Raw genomic sequence first — 18,401 nt, forward strand, 5'->3', positions numbered from 1 at the left:
AGGCTAGAAGTTCTATCATATTTGTGTTAATAAAAATAATAAATGATGTGGATCTCTTAATTATTTGGTCAAGCAATTTTTAATGAAGTAGATAACAATATGAAAAACTGAAAATAAAATTTGATAGAACTCTGACTTAGAGATAACCCTATATGTAAGAATAAAAAGGTATGAAAAAAGATTTGAACCCTAAGATAATTTTGTATTTAAGAACCCTAAGTATGTGAATGATACTACAAAACCAGTTAATCTTTGATAAGTCAGTGTACATACGATCTTTGTCCTTGCAAAGAAATGTTGTTTTGCCGCAAACAAAGAAAAGAAAAAAAAATGTTTAATCTTCAACTTGCTACCTAAACAACAGTTTGTCACTAATTGATCTCACCACACAATGACATAATTAGTAAAAACAATTACAAAAAACTTGACTTTCTTAGGCTGTGGATAATTTTGACACTAAAAAAATCTACTTCACCTTCTTCTCTCATTCTAAATAAATTTATAGAACATTCTTCACCTGAAAAGCCGATATTTTCAGTTTAATTGTACCCAAATCTCCACCAAACTCAACATTATGGTCCCAGTACCTATAATTACCTCTCTAGCCAAAGTTATCACCATATATTTCCCCTCCAAACTGACGATTCTGCTAGTGTGCAAAATGTTCCCTGTGTCTCATGAATATATTTTCAAAATCAACACTAATCGTGTCATTATCAGCCACAAACTCATCCACATCAGTGTTAACTTGCCTAAGAGCTCTCCTAATTCTTTTCGCTCAAGCTTATTTTGAACCTCATCATAATCATTAATACGTTTTCTCTCCAACCTATCTCCAAATTTATTAGCCATCTAATTCATCCGTTGATTCATAATGTATAACTAAGTTACAATTTCATTATCTCCTTTTTGTGATGCCATGTTGTTGCTTGCCTTCGATATTATGCTAAAAAAAAATTCTCACTCTCTCACATGTTTACACTCCTTTTATATTTCACTCAAATATATTTACTATGTCTTTTTCCTCTCGTCTCACTTTTTTTTTGTCACTTGCAAAATTGATTTCAACAGTGCAAAAAATACTCAAACGACTAAAGACTGAAGAAATAGGTCCCTTATTGAAGTGGGCCTAAAAAACCTTTTGTAAATATTTGAGTTTAATAAAAAACAATTAGATCTTATGTTATGATTTTTTTAGCCACTATTTTTATCTTATTGGACCAAGTAATATCCCATTAATTCATTTTTTTTATCCCATTAATTCATAATAATATCTATTGAGCCATTTACATAAATTTTTTTATCACAAATCCGATTTAAATGCACAAAACTTTTAGTTTCCATAAGCCCCGACTGCATCAACAGTGCAATGAATAGTTAAATCATCCCAAGTTTTTTTTAGCTTTGTTAGTAAATAGTAATGGAACGGTAATTCTACAAATATAGAGAGATCACATAATGTGTTTTGAGTAAAGAAAGAAAGAAAGAAAGAGATCTCATGGGCTTTGTTAATTTTTTCTTGAATTTTTTAAAACAAGCTGGAGTGGGTTTATGTTCTTAGTTTTAGTCAGGATTCATTAATTAATTTAAAATGCCTGTTTCCTGTGAATGTTTATTTCAAAAATATTTTTAATCCTCGACGTCCTGAGCTCCGCTTAAACATGAGAGAAATGTTAATTTTATTTAGAATTAAGAATGGATATTTATCTTCGTACAAACGAACCACAGATCTATGTAGAGTTCGTGATAGAGATTCCCATCAACCGTATTGAAGGCAAGCTGATTAAAATTGATTTCAGGAAGTTCCACCATAGCTCTACCATTTTTCGTTCTTGATAAATGAAAAATGATTTCCAAGATCTTAGGGTGTTGAGTGAACTTCTAGCTGTTCTGGAGGCATGCCTCGTACGTATGCTACAAGAAAAGCCTCTTCTCTTGAGCTGTACTTCGATTTGAAGTATTCTCTTAATGAAATTTTGAGATTTCAAAAGAAAGAAGGAAATACAGAGTGTTTTTCTCTGTCCAATTTTGTAACTGATGGAGGGAAAAGAAAACAGATTATAATTTGTAACGGGCTTTGATTTACAATATCATTGCTATTGTAAAGACAATCCACTTGCACCATGTTTCGCGGTGGTAATTAAGGAGTTCATCATCGTACTCATGATTGATTTGGCTGACTTGAAACTGGATAGGTTTTGTCCTCTGCAGCTATCCTCAGGTTGAAATTAAAGGCTAGCGCGCTGGAAGTGTTGCTCAAAACTCTCAGGACAGAATGTCAAGTCTTATCTAAAATACCTAACGAGTCTTGTAAAACCTTGAACAATGGATCTCCAAATATAGAAAATTTAGGTGATAGAGGTGTCCAATCTTAGTTGTTCGTATAATTTTAGACATGGAGTTTCCTATATAAGCATTGTTCTTCAGCTTTACTGGCTTCAGTGCGAAGATAGCCTGTGCACGAACACGCTTAATCTTGTCTTCTTCTTTTCATTTTGCTCTTCAAACTGTTCTTGTTTTATAATTCATCCAGAATCAGAGATGAAGCTGTCAGGTTCTCAGATTGAAATTCTTCTTATTGCGAGTTTAGCATTGCTATGCTCAAGCTCAGCAATAACTGTTGATTATGATTCCAATGCTGTTATCATCAATGGTGAACGGAAAATCATTTTCGCAGGAGCAATTCACTATCCGCGTAGCACGCCTGAGGTATCAGAAACATTATCTTTCAATATGACAATATCGTGAGCCTGAAAGCAACCTAGCTTGTTTGCTTGTTGCGTTTTTTGTTGTGTTTTTTTTTTTCTTGTCTTCTCAAATAAGAAAGTTAAAATGCTAGGCTCATTTTTCCTGTTATACAGATGTGGCCAGAGCTATTCCAGAAGGCTAAGGAAGGTGGCATTGATGCTATTGAAACTTATATCTTCTGGGACCGCCATGAGCCTGTCCGCCGGCAGGTTTGAACTGCTCATGTGCACGTAGTGCTTTATTTTTTCAGCTCAAGCGATTTGATTCCCCGACCTAATTCACCTTCTCTGTTTAAATTGTGCCGAGCCAGTATTATTTCTCTGGGAATCAGGACATTGTAAAATTCTTTAAGCTCGCTCAAGAAGCTGGACTTCACGTCATTCTCCGGATTGGTCCGTATGTTTGTGCTGAATGGTCATACGGGTATGTACCCTTTTTAGTGCTGGACAACTGCAAGTTTTAAAGCAAACTAACTCTGTGCATCTATTTCAAAACTGATGATGTCTGATCTCTCTTTATCAGAGGCTTCCCCATGTGGCTACACAACATTCCAGGGATTGAATTGAGAACGGATAATGAGATTTACAAGGTTTCCATTACTTGGAAATAATTGATTTTTCTTCTCTGTTGCAGTGTTTCTGTTCTGCTCTCTTAATTTCTCTTTATGAACAGAATGAGATGCAAATTTTTACCACCAAGATCGTGGACGTGTGCAAAGAAGCAAAGTTGTTTGCACCACAGGGAGGGCCTATAATTTTAGCACAGGTTTGGCCGCATTTTCTCTCTTGTCGTTTACATAAAGTAGCATTCACATCGGTATGCTGACATTTCTGCTGGGAGATACATAACAGATTGAGAATGAATATGGAAACGTTATGGGACCTTATGGAGACGCAGGGAGAAGGTACGTCAATTGGTGTGCACAGATGGCAGTAGGACAGAACGTTGGAGTCCCATGGATTATGTGCCAGCAGTCTAATGCTCCACAACCCATGGTATCCATTTCTGCTTTGTTTTCCTTGTTCCGTTTTGGTAGTGTAGCTTACGTTAACACCATTTCATATTCTGATTTGGCATTGAAGATTTCTGCTGTATGCTGCCCCACAGATAAATACATGCAATGGATTTTACTGCGACCAGTTCAAGCCAAACAACCCAAAGAGTCCCAAAATGTGGACAGAAAACTGGAGTGGATGGTTTGTTTTCTTCCCGAAGTTTTACGTTGTTTTCCTAATCTCGCAGACTCAAATCTTAAATTAGCAAGCTTAAAACCGTGATGCTGTCCTTCTAGGTTCAAGCTTTGGGGTGGCAGAGATCCATATAGAACTGCTGAAGATTTGGCCTTTTCAGTGGCTCGCTTTATCCAAAATGGCGGAGTCTTGAACAGCTATTATATGGTTAATTGCATACCATATGACATTAATTAATATTCTCGGGTTTATTCACATATTTATTCACATATTTTGATCTTTTCCTTGACTAATTCAGTATCATGGAGGAACGAATTTTGGACGCACAGCAGGAGGTCCATACATTACAACATCATATGACTACAATGCTCCCCTGGATGAATACGGTAAGCGTTTTTTAAACCGAGGAAAATCTGCACGCACATGATGAAATAATGATGTTTTAAATTCATTGCATATCAATACGATTGGGGGCACTTTGAGATGATGTTGTGCAAAATTATCATTTCCAGGTAATTTGAATCAGCCCAAGTGGGGTCATCTCAAGCAACTTCACGAAGCTATCAAACAGGGGGAGAGAATTCTCACTAATGGCACCGTGACATCCAAGAATTTCTGGGGCGGGGTCGATGTAAGTTAATGTTGATTCCAAAGGAAAGAGGTAACATGAATTTATCGTGTTCTTTTGATTAATGAGAATTCTCTTCTCAATGTTCAGCAAACCGAATACACCAACCAAGGCACTGGAGAGAGATTCTGTTTCTTGAGCAATACAAACATGGAGGAAGCCAATGTAGACTTGGGACAAGATGGGAAGTACTCCTTGCCTGCTTGGTCTGTTACTATTCTTCAAGATTGCAACAAAGAAATTTACAACACTGCAAAGGTTAATACCCAGACCTCAATAATGGTCAAGAAGCTACATGAAGAGGATAAACCAGTTCAACTTTCCTGGACGTGGGCACCAGAACCCATGAAAGGCGTACTCCAAGGAAAGGGTAGATTTAGAGCCACCGAGCTTCTTGAGCAGAAAGAAACAACTGTTGATACTACTGACTATTTGTGGTACATGACTAGGTAATAAGCTTAAAAGCTGGAAATTATCCAGCAACCGTTTCATTGTCTTGGGCTGCATATTTCCAGGTCATGACATGGAAGACTAATCCTTTGATGCAGTGTTAACCTTAACGAGACAACACTGAAGAAGTGGACTAATGTGACCCTGCGAGTTGGCACAAGAGGCCATGCACTTCATGCTTACGTTAACAAGAAGGAGATAGGTAATTCCAATTTGATAGAAATGACTTAAATCTGCGGGACGACTAAAAATTATTGTCAATTATCGTACTAGTTTTAATTAGCTAAACTTGAATCTCCTCTGTTGACGAAATTCAGGAACCCAGTTTTCCAAGCAAGCCAACGCTCAACAATCAGTCAAGGGAGATGATTACAGTTTTCTATTTGAGAAGCCAGTTACTCTCACTTCTGGGACTAACACCATAAGCTTACTCAGTGCCACTGTTGGATTGGCTGTATGTTCTCTATTCGTTTACCAACCACATTTTTCATAATCTACTCTTGCTAATATTACCTTTTCTTCTCCATTTGCTCACATTTTCAATTTTACCTCTTTTCTTCTGGGAAGAATTATGGTCAATATTATGATAAAAAACCTGTTGGCATTGCTGAAGGCCCCGTCCAGTTGGTAGCAAATGGGAAACCTTTTATGGACTTGACATCATATCAGTGGTCTTACAAGGTACGCCCCGCAAAAATCCTGCAGAAAATAACAATTAATGGGTGTTTATTCAAACTTATGATTATCACTTCATTCTTTATATGAAGATTGGGTTGAGCGGTGAGGCCAAAAGATACAATGATCCACATTCACCACATGCCAGTAAATTTACTGCCAGTGATAACCTTCCTACCGGAAGAGCCATGACATGGTACAAGGTAAATTAATACGTTCTAATCCTTGAAACCTCGGTGAAAATATTTTGTGAAATGTTCAGGTATGGGTTTAGAACTTATGTTTCTAATTAAGTTATCACTGTGTGTGTCCAGACCACATTTGCCAGTCCTTCAGGTACTGAACCAGTAGTGGTAGACTTGCTAGGCATGGGCAAAGGGCATGCCTGGGTGAATGGAAAAAGCCTTGGTCGCTTCTGGCCTACGCAAATTGCCGATGCCAAAGGATGCCCTGACACTTGTGACTACCGTGGATCTTATAATGGTGATAAATGTGTGACGAACTGCGGCAATCCTTCTCAAAGATGGTACCATATCCCAAGGTCATACCTTAATAAGGATGGCCAAAACACCTTGATCTTGTTTGAGGAAGTGGGCGGGAACCCTACAAATGTGTCGTTCCAGATTGTTGCTGTCGAGACAATATGTGGAAATGCATATGAAGGAAGCACATTAGAATTGTCATGCGAAGGTGGCAGAACCATCTCAGACATTGAATTCGCCAGCTATGGAGACCCTGAGGGAACATGCGGCGCATTCATGAAGGGCTCCTTCTACGCCACTCGCAGTGCGGCAGTAGTGGAAAAGGTAGCAAAAACGCTGGTAGTATTCTTTAGGGATATAATTTTTCACATATCTTATTTATTGACTCAAATTATGATCCTTAACTTGCAGGCATGTGTTGGGAAACAGAGCTGTGGAATTCTTGTATCAGGTGAAACATTTGGATTAACGAAGCGTTCTGACATTGCCAATAGGCTGGCGGTGCAAGCTGTCTGCACTGGGTACATTGACAACGATCTCGAGTCCCTGAAGAATAAGAATAACAACTCAAAACAATGAAGGCGTTCTATATGCATATCTTTCTTACGCCTTTGACTCATTAGCAAAATCATATCTTTGTACACAATTCATTTATTACAGTATATAAAAGTAGCTTCTCTTTGTGTGATCTTCAACTTTGATCATTATGAAGGCAAGATTCATATTAATTTCTTCTTTAATTATTATATTTTCAAGCTAGAAACATAACTGAGCATAAATGCGATTAAGATAGAGACCAAAGATATACGGAATGGCAAAAGGAAAGAAGAAAAAAAAACGTAAATAAAACTTGATCTCCTGGGAGGCAATTTCACCATACATAACTAAGTATAAATGAGTTTTAACAGTTTAATTGACACGACTCCTAGTTTCCAGGGATTAGCACAGGCCTAGCATGATATTTTTATTTTCAAAATGAACTCAAAAACCATTCAAGGAGTTTCTGTCAAGTTAGCATTATATCTTGGTTAAACTGGGTTTAAATAGTTAGATGGATATGTCTTCTAATTTTAAGAACCGATGTTGTAAACATAACGTGATGTTTTTATTTAAAAACAAGATTAATACCAAGTCTACGAGTCTCGTCAAAGTAGGATTGATGTGGGTTGAGCATATTATTTTGATCATCTTTTTTCTTTAAATGATAATAAATGGTCAAGAAATTTAAGTAGATAAAAAATAGTTAAAAAAATACAAAGTAAAAATTTAAAAAAAAAATCATTGAGCTATACGAACATCTATCAATAGTAATTCCTTGTGAATAAATTTAGAAAATAATTTAAACAATAAGTAGCATATGTGAAATGAATTTAGGAGAAACACATAGTTAAATAGTTAAAGTAACTTTTTTCTAGGAAAATGATATGGTAAGGATGATTTTTATTTCCATAAATTCAACCAATCCCTTACTTAGATTTATGAAACCAATATATTTTTTAAAATTCTTAATTTCCTTAATTTTGGAGGTCTTCACATTTTATTTAATTTTGAAGGTCTTATTTTATGTTGGGTGTAACAATCCCTTTGAAAAAATCAAATTTAAGACCAACCCATTTTGCTTTCAGTAATATTGGTTGCTTTCACTAATGCAAGTCTAAGATCGAGTAACTAAAAACCCAAATAAGAAGAGAAAAATAATAAAGATGAGAGGAAAATAAATTCAGTTAGGAGAAAAGTTAGACAAATAATTGAGTTTAATAAGCCAAGAATTGAGTTGAAGAAGGTAAAAAAAATACAAGAATGATTTAGGTTGTAATTGAAAAAGTAATTAAGGAAAAAGCATTTAATTTGGCTTTAATTAAAATAATGGAAGAACCAAGGACTAAATTGTAGATAAAAGCCAAATTAGAAGGTTCAATTATGGATAAAAGTGAAAAGAAAATCCAAAATTAAAACCTATTGAATGAAAATTAAAAACTTTAAAACATAATGGTTGTAATGAAAAAAAAACTTTCAAAACTCAATTAAAGTTTCTAAAAAACTGATGTTGTCTTAACCCTATAAGTATTCATCTTCCTAAATTCAATCCTCAAATCACATAAAAACAATCAAACTTGTTACAAATCTTCATCAATTCAAGCCCCTCAATTTAAGCCAATTCAATCCCACAAATCAATCTCTAAATTCCAACTCAATTAATCACAACTCATAATTCCAGCATTTCCTCTCTCCATTAAGTGAAATGTATGCAGGAGATAGGGTGTGTGCCCCTTTTAGGAAAGTTGTTGCGATGTTGCGGTCGCACAAATTAATTACCCTAGCTTAAAACAGACAAGATAGTATAGAGCAAGCAAGGGGTTGATCCCACGAGGAAGTTTCAAGTCAGATTTTTATGTTGTACGTTATGTAATCGGGGGGATTTGGTTTGTGATTATCTAAACTATGGCAGCAATTAAACTAGCAAACAAAATCAATTAAAACCGAAACTTATCAAGAAAACAAACATTGGTCGCAAGCACACATCCACCAACGGAAATTAGAACCAATCCTTGAAACGAAAATTGCAGTTTATGTTCTGAAATTTTATCTTTTCTTAACGTTGATTAATTAACGGATCCGTCGTATAACTAATCCTAACCAATAAACAATCAAAGTATCCGCACTAATGATTCAATTTAATGGTAGCTTTAAGAACTAGATAATTTCATCAAGATTAACATACAAGCTGTCCGCAGCTTGTGTCACTTTGTTCAAATGTTCTCTCTAAGTTCAATAACGTAGTTCCGCTACAATTATCAAGCTTAGTTGCTTCACAAGTTCATATATCACAACTCCGGTTTTGATATTAAACTTAGCAATAGATTGTTCACAACAATAACTTAGAGTCCGCTCTAGCAATCATCAACAACAATCATAGGAAATATGAATAGGAAAAAAATCATACTCATTCATAACATAAACTTAAAATAAAAGGAAGAATAAATCTCATGGTTCTTGAAATCCGAAGGTTTGTTGTGTTCCTGCAACCAAGAAAAGAGCTTAGCCTTGCATAACTATTGAACAACTACTTCTAAAGAATGAAAAGAGTATAATTTTTGGGTTTATAGAGGAGAGAATTTGTGTTTATTCTCTGCTGGCTGCTGCCTCCTTCTGCTCTCCCTCTTTTCTGCTGGCTGCTGCCTCTTCTCTCTTTCTTTTTATATGCTAAGAAACCCTAGTCTCTATTTTACAAAATAGTCCTTCCTTAAGTTGGCAGTTTACATTCAAGTACTTCAATAACTATTTTCCCTAAAAAGAAGAAATAGTCTTGCATGAAATCTTCAAGCTCTGACTTAGAGGAGCTAAATTGCTGATATAAAAAGTTGGATGTTGGTTAAGATGCTTCGGAATGTAATTTGGACTCGTTTCTTCACGAAACCTGTTTGCTGGCAGAATTCAGTTGTCATCTTTGAAAAATCATATCTCCCTCATATGACATCTTGTTTTGCTGATATTTGTAGCGTGGATAGGTATGTGAATTAGGAATCCAAGAAAATTGAGTTTGCATCAATTGGACTTCTGTAGCTCCAGATATTAAATTTTGTATAGCCAAAGGTCAACATTGGCAGAATGCGAGATTTGACTTTGCAGGATGTGGTTTCCATGATCTTTCTCTTTTTATTTTTCTTGCATTACATATACAGAAAGGTATTGATGTTAGCTTTTTATTGCCACTGGAATCACTTCATTTCGATCTCTAGAACTCACGCTCTGCACAAAACATCGACTAAACATTAAATCTGCCAATTACCTCCAATTTACTCCTTTTTGCATCTTTCATCCAAAAGTACCTTCAAAACATAAAACAAAGAATATCAAGACGTTTTATATATAAAACATGGACAAAACATTAGGTAGATGTGGGTGAAACTATCGAATAATATAGTTACATCAAAAGTAAAATGCTAAGATAGCTAGATATTGGCTACCCAAAGTGGTGCAATCTCTTACTCAAATTCCATTACCAGGGAATGTACAAGTATCTTGTGTGGCACAAATTCTATCAAATAGTGTCCGTTCATGGTGGATCATGGTGAGAGAAAGGTGAGAGGTGCTGACTTGGGGTAACTTCAAGTCTGAATTTGAAAGAAGGTATTATTCTCGATAACATCATTGAGATAAAGAACATGCGTTCTTGTCACCAGGATAAGGTAACATGACAATGTTGTACTATAAGAGGCGATTCTAGAACCTCTCTATGTTTGCTACTACTATGGTGCCGATTATATAGCATCATATTGATAGACTAAGAGACTAAGAGATAGACTCCGACATGAGCTCAGAAAAGGATTGATTGCCTTACAACCCAAAACTGTAAGGGAGTTAGTAAAGGCAGCTCAATCTCCAAAGGTTGTGTTGTAATAGAAAAATAAGGTGATTGTTATGGGGAACAAATGAGACTTGGAAAAATAAAAGACATGATGTATTCTATTAAGAAACCACCTTTACCTAAGAAAGAAAAGAGTGGGTTATTTTCTGGACAGTTCAACAAAAAAAGGAGCAACTTTGCTAGTTGTGAGTTCTTAGGAAAATCAATACAATCTGGTGGTGGAGGATTCTCTAGAAAATCTATAAGCCTAAAGACTAATTCAGCTGGGGGTTCTATAATACAAAGAGTGTCACCTTTTTCTTTGTATGGAAAGTGCAACTAGAAGTATCCTAGAGATTGTTCAATAAGAATGGACAGGTGTTACACTAAATACAACAGCCTTATTAGCATACCCAAATATGTGCATATGACTTAAGAAGCAAGACAAATATATAAACAAGCAAATAAGAAACTACATTATAATTTCACGAGTAACAAATGAATTTGTACGCAAAATAGACATTCTTGCAAAAGAAAGCATATGCAAAGGTTATAAAAAAAAATTAATATAACACCTAAATATGTCAATTATAATGTTATTATACTGTTAGAATTGAGAAATAACAAAAGCAAAACAAGTTTGAATTAATAATGTGAATTAGACTCGTTACGACAAATTTCAATCCCAAATTTAGTTCTTATAGCAAAAAAAACTCCAAATGACCTCAAATTGTATACGAGGTGTGATTAGAACCTTAAAATGCAACATATAAAATTGGAGAATTTTCTAAATTTATTTTACCTAAAATTCCCTTATGATACGAAACTAACTTTTTACGTAAGTTTTAATCCTGACTTTCATTACTATAGCAAACAATCTTCAAATGACTTCAAATTTTATATAGGGTGCGAGTACGACTCCTAGAAATAGTATATATTTGAGAATTTTATGAATTTTTTTGGTTCAAATTCTTTTTTATTTGTGTACTGTGACAGATTCAATAAAAGTGATTTTTGGACATTCCTTTCCCCTCTTTCTTTTTTTTTCTTTTTATGCTACTAATATATTATGAGACTGAAACAAATTAAAATAATTTCTTTTTTCTAAAGAACTCTAAATTCATAGTTTTATTATGAAACAAACAAAGCTAGAATGACATCAAACAATCACAAAAGGATAAATTTTGATGAGTGAAAAGGGTTATAGATATAAACCCTAAATTCATAGTTTTATTACAAAAATAAGTCTAATAATATTTGTCATTCAAAGAGATTTACAAGTCCTTTAAATATGTTAGAAAAAACCTATCTTTCTATTAAAAAAATCAGAATCCAAAAGCATAAAGAAAAATTACATAATAGCCATAACAACATAATAAATCAAGAAAAATAATAAAATTGCAAGCCTAATTTCAAAATACTCAAACAACTAAAGACTGAAGAAATAGGTCCCTTATTGAAGTGGGCCTAAAAAAACCTTTTGTAAATATTTGAGTTTAATAAAAAACAATTAGATCTTATGTTATGATTTTTTTAGCCACTATTTTTATCTTATTGGACCAAGTAATATCCCATTAATTCATTTTTTTTATCCCATTAATTCATAATAATATCTATTGAGCCATTTACATAAATTTTTTTATCACAAATCCGATTTAAATGCACAAAACTTTTAGTTTCCATAAGCCCCGACTGCATCAACAGTGCAATGAATAGTTAAATCATCCCAAGTTTTTTTTAGCTTTGTTAGTAAATAGTAATGGAACGGTAATTCTACAAATATAGAGAGATCACATAATGTGTTTTGAGTAAAGAAAGAAAGAAAGAAAGAGATCTCATGGGCTTTGTTAATTTTTTCTTGAATTTTTTAAAACAAGCTGGAGTGGGTTTATGTTCTTAGTTTTAGTCAGGATTCATTAATTAATTTAAAATGCCTGTTTCCTGTGAATGTTTATTTCAAAAATATTTTTAATCCTCGACGTCCTGAGCTCCGCTTAAACATGAGAGAAATGTTAATTTTATTTAGAATTAAGAATGGATATTTATCTTCGTACAAACGAACCACAGATCTATGTAGAGTTCGTGATAGAGATTCCCATCAACCGTATTGAAGGCAAGCTGATTAAAATTGATTTCAGGAAGTTCCACCATAGCTCTACCATTTTTCGTTCTTGATAAATGAAAAATGATTTCCAAGATCTTAGGGTGTTGAGTGAACTTCTAGCTGTTCTGGAGGCATGCCTCGTACGTATGCTACAAGAAAAGCCTCTTCTCTTGAGCTGTACTTCGATTTGAAGTATTCTCTTAATGAAATTTTGAGATTTCAAAAGAAAGAAGGAAATACAGAGTGTTTTTCTCTGTCCAATTTTGTAACTGATGGAGGGAAAAGAAAACAGATTATAATTTGTAACGGGCTTTGATTTACAATATCATTGCTATTGTAAAGACAATCCACTTGCACCATGTTTCGCGGTGGTAATTAAGGAGTTCATCATCGTACTCATGATTGATTTGGCTGACTTGAAACTGGATAGGTTTTGTCCTCTGCAGCTATCCTCAGGTTGAAATTAAAGGCTAGCGCGCTGGAAGTGTTGCTCAAAACTCTCAGGACAGAATGTCAAGTCTTATCTAAAATACCTAACGAGTCTTGTAAAACCTTGAACAATGGATCTCCAAATATAGAAAATTTAGGTGATAGAGGTGTCCAATCTTAGTTGTTCGTATAATTTTAGACATGGAGTTTCCTATATAAGCATTGTTCTTCAGCTTTACTGGCTTCAGTGCGAAGATAGCCTGTGCACGAACACGCTTAATCTTGTCTTCTTCTTTTCATTTTGCTCTTCAAACTGTTCTTGTTTTATAATTCATCCAGAATCAGAGATGAAGCTGTCAGGTTCTCAGATTGAAATTCTTCTTATTGCGAGTTTAGCATTGCTATGCTCAAGCTCAGCAATAACTGTTGATTATGATTCCAATGCTGTTATCATCAATGGTGAACGGAAAATCATTTTCGCAGGAGCAATTCACTATCCGCGTAGCACGCCTGAGGTATCAGAAACATTATCTTTCAATATGACAATATCGTGAGCCTGAAAGCAACCTAGCTTGTTTGCTTGTTGCGTTTTTTGTTGTGTTTTTTTTTTTCTTGTCTTCTCAAATAAGAAAGTTAAAATGCTAGGCTCATTTTTCCTGTTATACAGATGTGGCCAGAGCTATTCCAGAAGGCTAAGGAAGGTGGCATTGATGCTATTGAAACTTATATCTTCTGGGACCGCCATGAGCCTGTCCGCCGGCAGGTTTGAACTGCTCATGTGCACGTAGTGCTTTATTTTTTCAGCTCAAGCGATTTGATTCCCCGACCTAATTCACCTTCTCTGTTTAAATTGTGCCGAGCCAGTATTATTTCTCTGGGAATCAGGACATTGTAAAATTCTTTAAGCTCGCTCAAGAAGCTGGACTTCACGTCATTCTCCGGATTGGTCCGTATGTTTGTGCTGAATGGTCATACGGGTATGTACCCTTTTTAGTGCTGGACAACTGCAAGTTTTAAAGCAAACTAACTCTGTGCATCTATTTCAAAACTGATGATGTCTGATCTCTCTTTATCAGAGGCTTCCCCATGTGGCTACACAACATTCCAGGGATTGAATTGAGAACGGATAATGAGATTTACAAGGTTTCCATTACTTGGAAATAATTGATTTTTCTTCTCTGTTGCAGTGTTTCTGTTCTGCTCTCTTAATTTCTCTTTATGAACAGAATGAGATGCAAATTTTTACCACCAAGATCGTGGACGTGTGCAAAGAAGCAAAGTTGTTTGCACCACAGGGAGGGCCTATAATTTTAGCACAGGTTTGGCCGCATTTTCTCTCTTGTCGTTTACATAAAGTAGCATTCACATCGGTATGCTGACATTTCTGCTGGGAGATACATAACAGATTGAGAATGAATATGGAAACGTTATGGGACCTTATGGAGACGCAGGGAGAAGGTACGTCAATTGGTGTGCACAGATGGCAGTAGGACAGAACGTTGGAGTCCCATGGATTATGTGCCAGCAGTCTAATGCTCCACAACCCATGGTATCCATTTCTGCTTTGTTTTCCTTGTTCCGTTTTGGTAGTGTAGCTTACGTTAACACCATTTCATATTCTGATTTGGCATTGAAGATTTCTGCTGTATGCTGCCCCACAGATAAATACATGCAATGGATTTTACTGCGACCAGTTCAAGCCAAACAACCCAAAGAGTCCCAAAATGTGGACAGAAAACTGGAGTGGATGGTTTGTTTTCTTCCCGAAGTTTTACGTTGTTTTCCTAATCTCGCAGACTCAAATCTTAAATTAGCAAGCTTAAAACCGTGATGCTGTCCTTCTAGGTTCAAGCTTTGGGGTGGCAGAGATCCATATAGAACTGCTGAAGATTTGGCCTTTTCAGTGGCTCGCTTTATCCAAAATGGCGGAGTCTTGAACAGCTATTATATGGTTAATTGCATACCATATGACATTAATTAATATTCTCGGGTTTATTCACATATTTATTCACATATTTTGATCTTTTCCTTGACTAATTCAGTATCATGGAGGAACGAATTTTGGACGCACAGCAGGAGGTCCATACATTACAACATCATATGACTACAATGCTCCCCTGGATGAATACGGTAAGCGTTTTTTAAACCGAGGAAAATCTGCACGCACATGATGAAATAATGATGTTTTAAATTCATTGCATATCAATACGATTGGGGGCACTTTGAGATGATGTTGTGCAAAATTATCATTTCCAGGTAATTTGAATCAGCCCAAGTGGGGTCATCTCAAGCAACTTCACGAAGCTATCAAACAGGGGGAGAGAATTCTCACTAATGGCACCGTGACATCCAAGAATTTCTGGGGCGGGGTCGATGTAAGTTAATGTTGATTCCAAAGGAAAGAGGTAACATGAATTTATCGTGTTCTTTTGATTAATGAGAATTCTCTTCTCAATGTTCAGCAAACCGAATACACCAACCAAGGCACTGGAGAGAGATTCTGTTTCTTGAGCAATACAAACATGGAGGAAGCCAATGTAGACTTGGGACAAGATGGGAAGTACTCCTTGCCTGCTTGGTCTGTTACTATTCTTCAAGATTGCAACAAAGAAATTTACAACACTGCAAAGGTTAATACCCAGACCTCAATAATGGTCAAGAAGCTACATGAAGAGGATAAACCAGTTCAACTTTCCTGGACGTGGGCACCAGAACCCATGAAAGGCGTACTCCAAGGAAAGGGTAGATTTAGAGCCACCGAGCTTCTTGAGCAGAAAGAAACAACTGTTGATACTACTGACTATTTGTGGTACATGACTAGGTAATAAGCTTAAAAGCTGGAAATTATCCAGCAACCGTTTCATTGTCTTGGGCTGCATATTTCCAGGTCATGACATGGAAGACTAATCCTTTGATGCAGTGTTAACCTTAACGAGACAACACTGAAGAAGTGGACTAATGTGACCCTGCGAGTTGGCACAAGAGGCCATGCACTTCATGCTTACGTTAACAAGAAGGAGATAGGTAATTCCAATTTGATAGAAATGACTTAAATCTGCGGGACGACTAAAAATTATTGTCAATTATCGTACTAGTTTTAATTAGCTAAACTTGAATCTCCTCTGTTGACGAAATTCAGGAACCCAGTTTTCCAAGCAAGCCAACGCTCAACAATCAGTCAAGGGAGATGATTACAGTTTTCTATTTGAGAAGCCAGTTACTCTCACTTCTGGGACTAACACCATAAGCTTACTCAGTGCCACTGTTGGATTGGCTGTATGTTCTCTATTCGTTTACCAACCACATTTTTCATAATCTACTCTTGCTAATATTACCTTTTCTTCTCCATTTGCTCACATTTTCAATTTTACCTCTTTTCTTCTGGGAAGAATTATGGTCAATATTATGATAAAAAACCTGTTGGCATTGCTGAAGGCCCCGTCCAGTTGGTAGCAAATGGGAAACCTTTTATGGACTTGACATCATATCAGTGGTCTTACAAGGTACGCCCCGCAAAAATCCTGCAGAAAATAACAATTAATGGGTGTTTATTCAAACTTATGATTATCACTTCATTCTTTATATGAAGATTGGGTTGAGCGGTGAGGCCAAAAGATACAATGATCCACATTCACCACATGCCAGTAAATTTACTGCCAGTGATAACCTTCCTACCGGAAGAGCCATGACATGGTACAAGGTAAATTAATACGTTCTAATCCTTGAAACCTCGGTGAAAATATTTTGTGAAATGTTCAGGTATGGGTTTAGAACTTATGTTTCTAATTAAGTTATCACTGTGTGTGTCCAGACCACATTTGCCAGTCCTTCAGGTACTGAACCAGTAGTGGTAGACTTGCTAGGCATGGGCAAAGGGCATGCCTGGGTGAATGGAAAAAGCCTTGGTCGCTTCTGGCCTACGCAAATTGCCGATGCCAAAGGATGCCCTGACACTTGTGACTACCGTGGATCTTATAATGGTGATAAATGTGTGACGAACTGCGGCAATCCTTCTCAAAGATGGTACCATATCCCAAGGTCATACCTTAATAAGGATGGCCAAAACACCTTGATCTTGTTTGAGGAAGTGGGCGGGAACCCTACAAATGTGTCGTTCCAGATTGTTGCTGTCGAGACAATATGTGGAAATGCATATGAAGGAAGCACATTAGAATTGTCATGCGAAGGTGGCAGAACCATCTCAGACATTGAATTCGCCAGCTATGGAGACCCTGAGGGAACATGCGGCGCATTCATGAAGGGCTCCTTCTACGCCACTCGCAGTGCGGCAGTAGTGGAAAAGGTAGCAAAAACGCTGGTAGTATTCTTTAGGGATATAATTTTTCACATATCTTATTTATTGACTCAAATTATGATCCTTAACTTGCAGGCATGTGTTGGGAAACAGAGCTGTGGAATTCTTGTATCAGGTGAAACATTTGGATTAACGAAGCGTTCTGACATTGCCAATAGGCTGGCGGTGCAAGCTGTCTGCACTGGGTACATTGACAACGATCTCGAGTCCCTGAAGAATAAGAATAACAACTCAAAACAATGAAGGCGTTCTATATGCATATCTTTCTTACGCCTTTGACTCATTAGCAAAATCATATCTTTGTACACAATTCATTTATTACAGTATATAAAAGTAGCTTCTCTTTGTGTGATCTTCAACTTTGATCATTATGAAGGCAAGATTCATATTAATTTCTTCTTTAATTATTATATTTTCAAGCTAGAAACATAACTGAGCATAAATGCGATTAAGATAGAGACCAAAGATATACGGAATGGCAAAAGGAAAGAAGAAAAAAAAACGTAAATAAAACTTGATCTCCTGGGAGGCAATTTCACCATACATAACTAAGTATAAATGAGTTTTAACAGTTTAATTGACACGACTCCTAGTTTCCAGGGATTAGCACAGGCCTAGCATGATATTTTTATTTTCAAAATGAACTCAAAAACCATTCAAGGAGTTTCTGTCAAGTTAGCATTATATCTTGGTTAAACTGGGTTTAAATAGTTAGATGGATATGTCTTCTAATTTTAAGAACCGATGTTGTAAACATAACGTGATGTTTTTATTTAAAAACAAGATTAATACCAAGTCTACGAGTCTCGTCAAAGTAGGATTGATGTGGGTTGAGCATATTATTTTGATCATCTTTTTTCTTTAAATGATAATAAATGGTCAAGAAATTTAAGTAGATAAAAAATAGTTAAAAAAATACAAAGTAAAAATTTAAAAAAAAAATCATTGAGCTATACGAACATCTATCAATAGTAATTCCTTGTGAATAAATTTAGAAAATAATTTAAACAATAAGTAGCATATGTGAAATGA

The 18,401-nt window shown here is 35.8% G+C and overlaps 2 protein-coding genes across 2 annotated transcripts; both read left to right on the top strand.

Moving 5' to 3' along the window:
- Window positions 1–1,695: 1,695 nt before the first annotated feature.
- LOC133674691 (beta-galactosidase 7-like) lies at window positions 1,696–6,852 on the top strand. The gene is made up of 18 exons (XM_062095901.1): window positions 1,696–1,774; window positions 2,534–2,709; window positions 2,862–2,957; window positions 3,059–3,171; window positions 3,271–3,337; window positions 3,421–3,513; window positions 3,600–3,743; window positions 3,856–3,944; window positions 4,040–4,145; window positions 4,237–4,324; window positions 4,451–4,569; window positions 4,657–5,015; window positions 5,115–5,218; window positions 5,334–5,470; window positions 5,584–5,697; window positions 5,784–5,894; window positions 6,006–6,497; window positions 6,585–6,852. The coding sequence occupies exons 1-18, from the start codon at window positions 1,696–1,698 to the stop codon at window positions 6,750–6,752; spliced, it is 2,655 nt and encodes an 884-aa protein (XP_061951885.1). The 3' UTR covers window positions 6,753–6,852.
- Window positions 6,853–12,555: 5,703 nt separating this feature from the next.
- Window positions 12,556–17,712, top strand: LOC133674692 (beta-galactosidase 7-like). Its single transcript, XM_062095902.1, has 18 exons — window positions 12,556–12,634; window positions 13,394–13,569; window positions 13,722–13,817; window positions 13,919–14,031; window positions 14,131–14,197; window positions 14,281–14,373; window positions 14,460–14,603; window positions 14,716–14,804; window positions 14,900–15,005; window positions 15,097–15,184; window positions 15,311–15,429; window positions 15,517–15,875; window positions 15,975–16,078; window positions 16,194–16,330; window positions 16,444–16,557; window positions 16,644–16,754; window positions 16,866–17,357; window positions 17,445–17,712. The coding sequence occupies exons 1-18, from the start codon at window positions 12,556–12,558 to the stop codon at window positions 17,610–17,612; spliced, it is 2,655 nt and encodes an 884-aa protein (XP_061951886.1). The 3' UTR covers window positions 17,613–17,712.
- The last annotated feature ends 689 nt before the right edge of the window (window positions 17,713–18,401 follow it).

Source organism: Populus nigra, chromosome 15, assembly GCF_951802175.1.
Source record: "Populus nigra chromosome 15, ddPopNigr1.1, whole genome shotgun sequence".
NCBI classification, from domain to species: domain Eukaryota; kingdom Viridiplantae; phylum Streptophyta; class Magnoliopsida; order Malpighiales; family Salicaceae; genus Populus; species Populus nigra.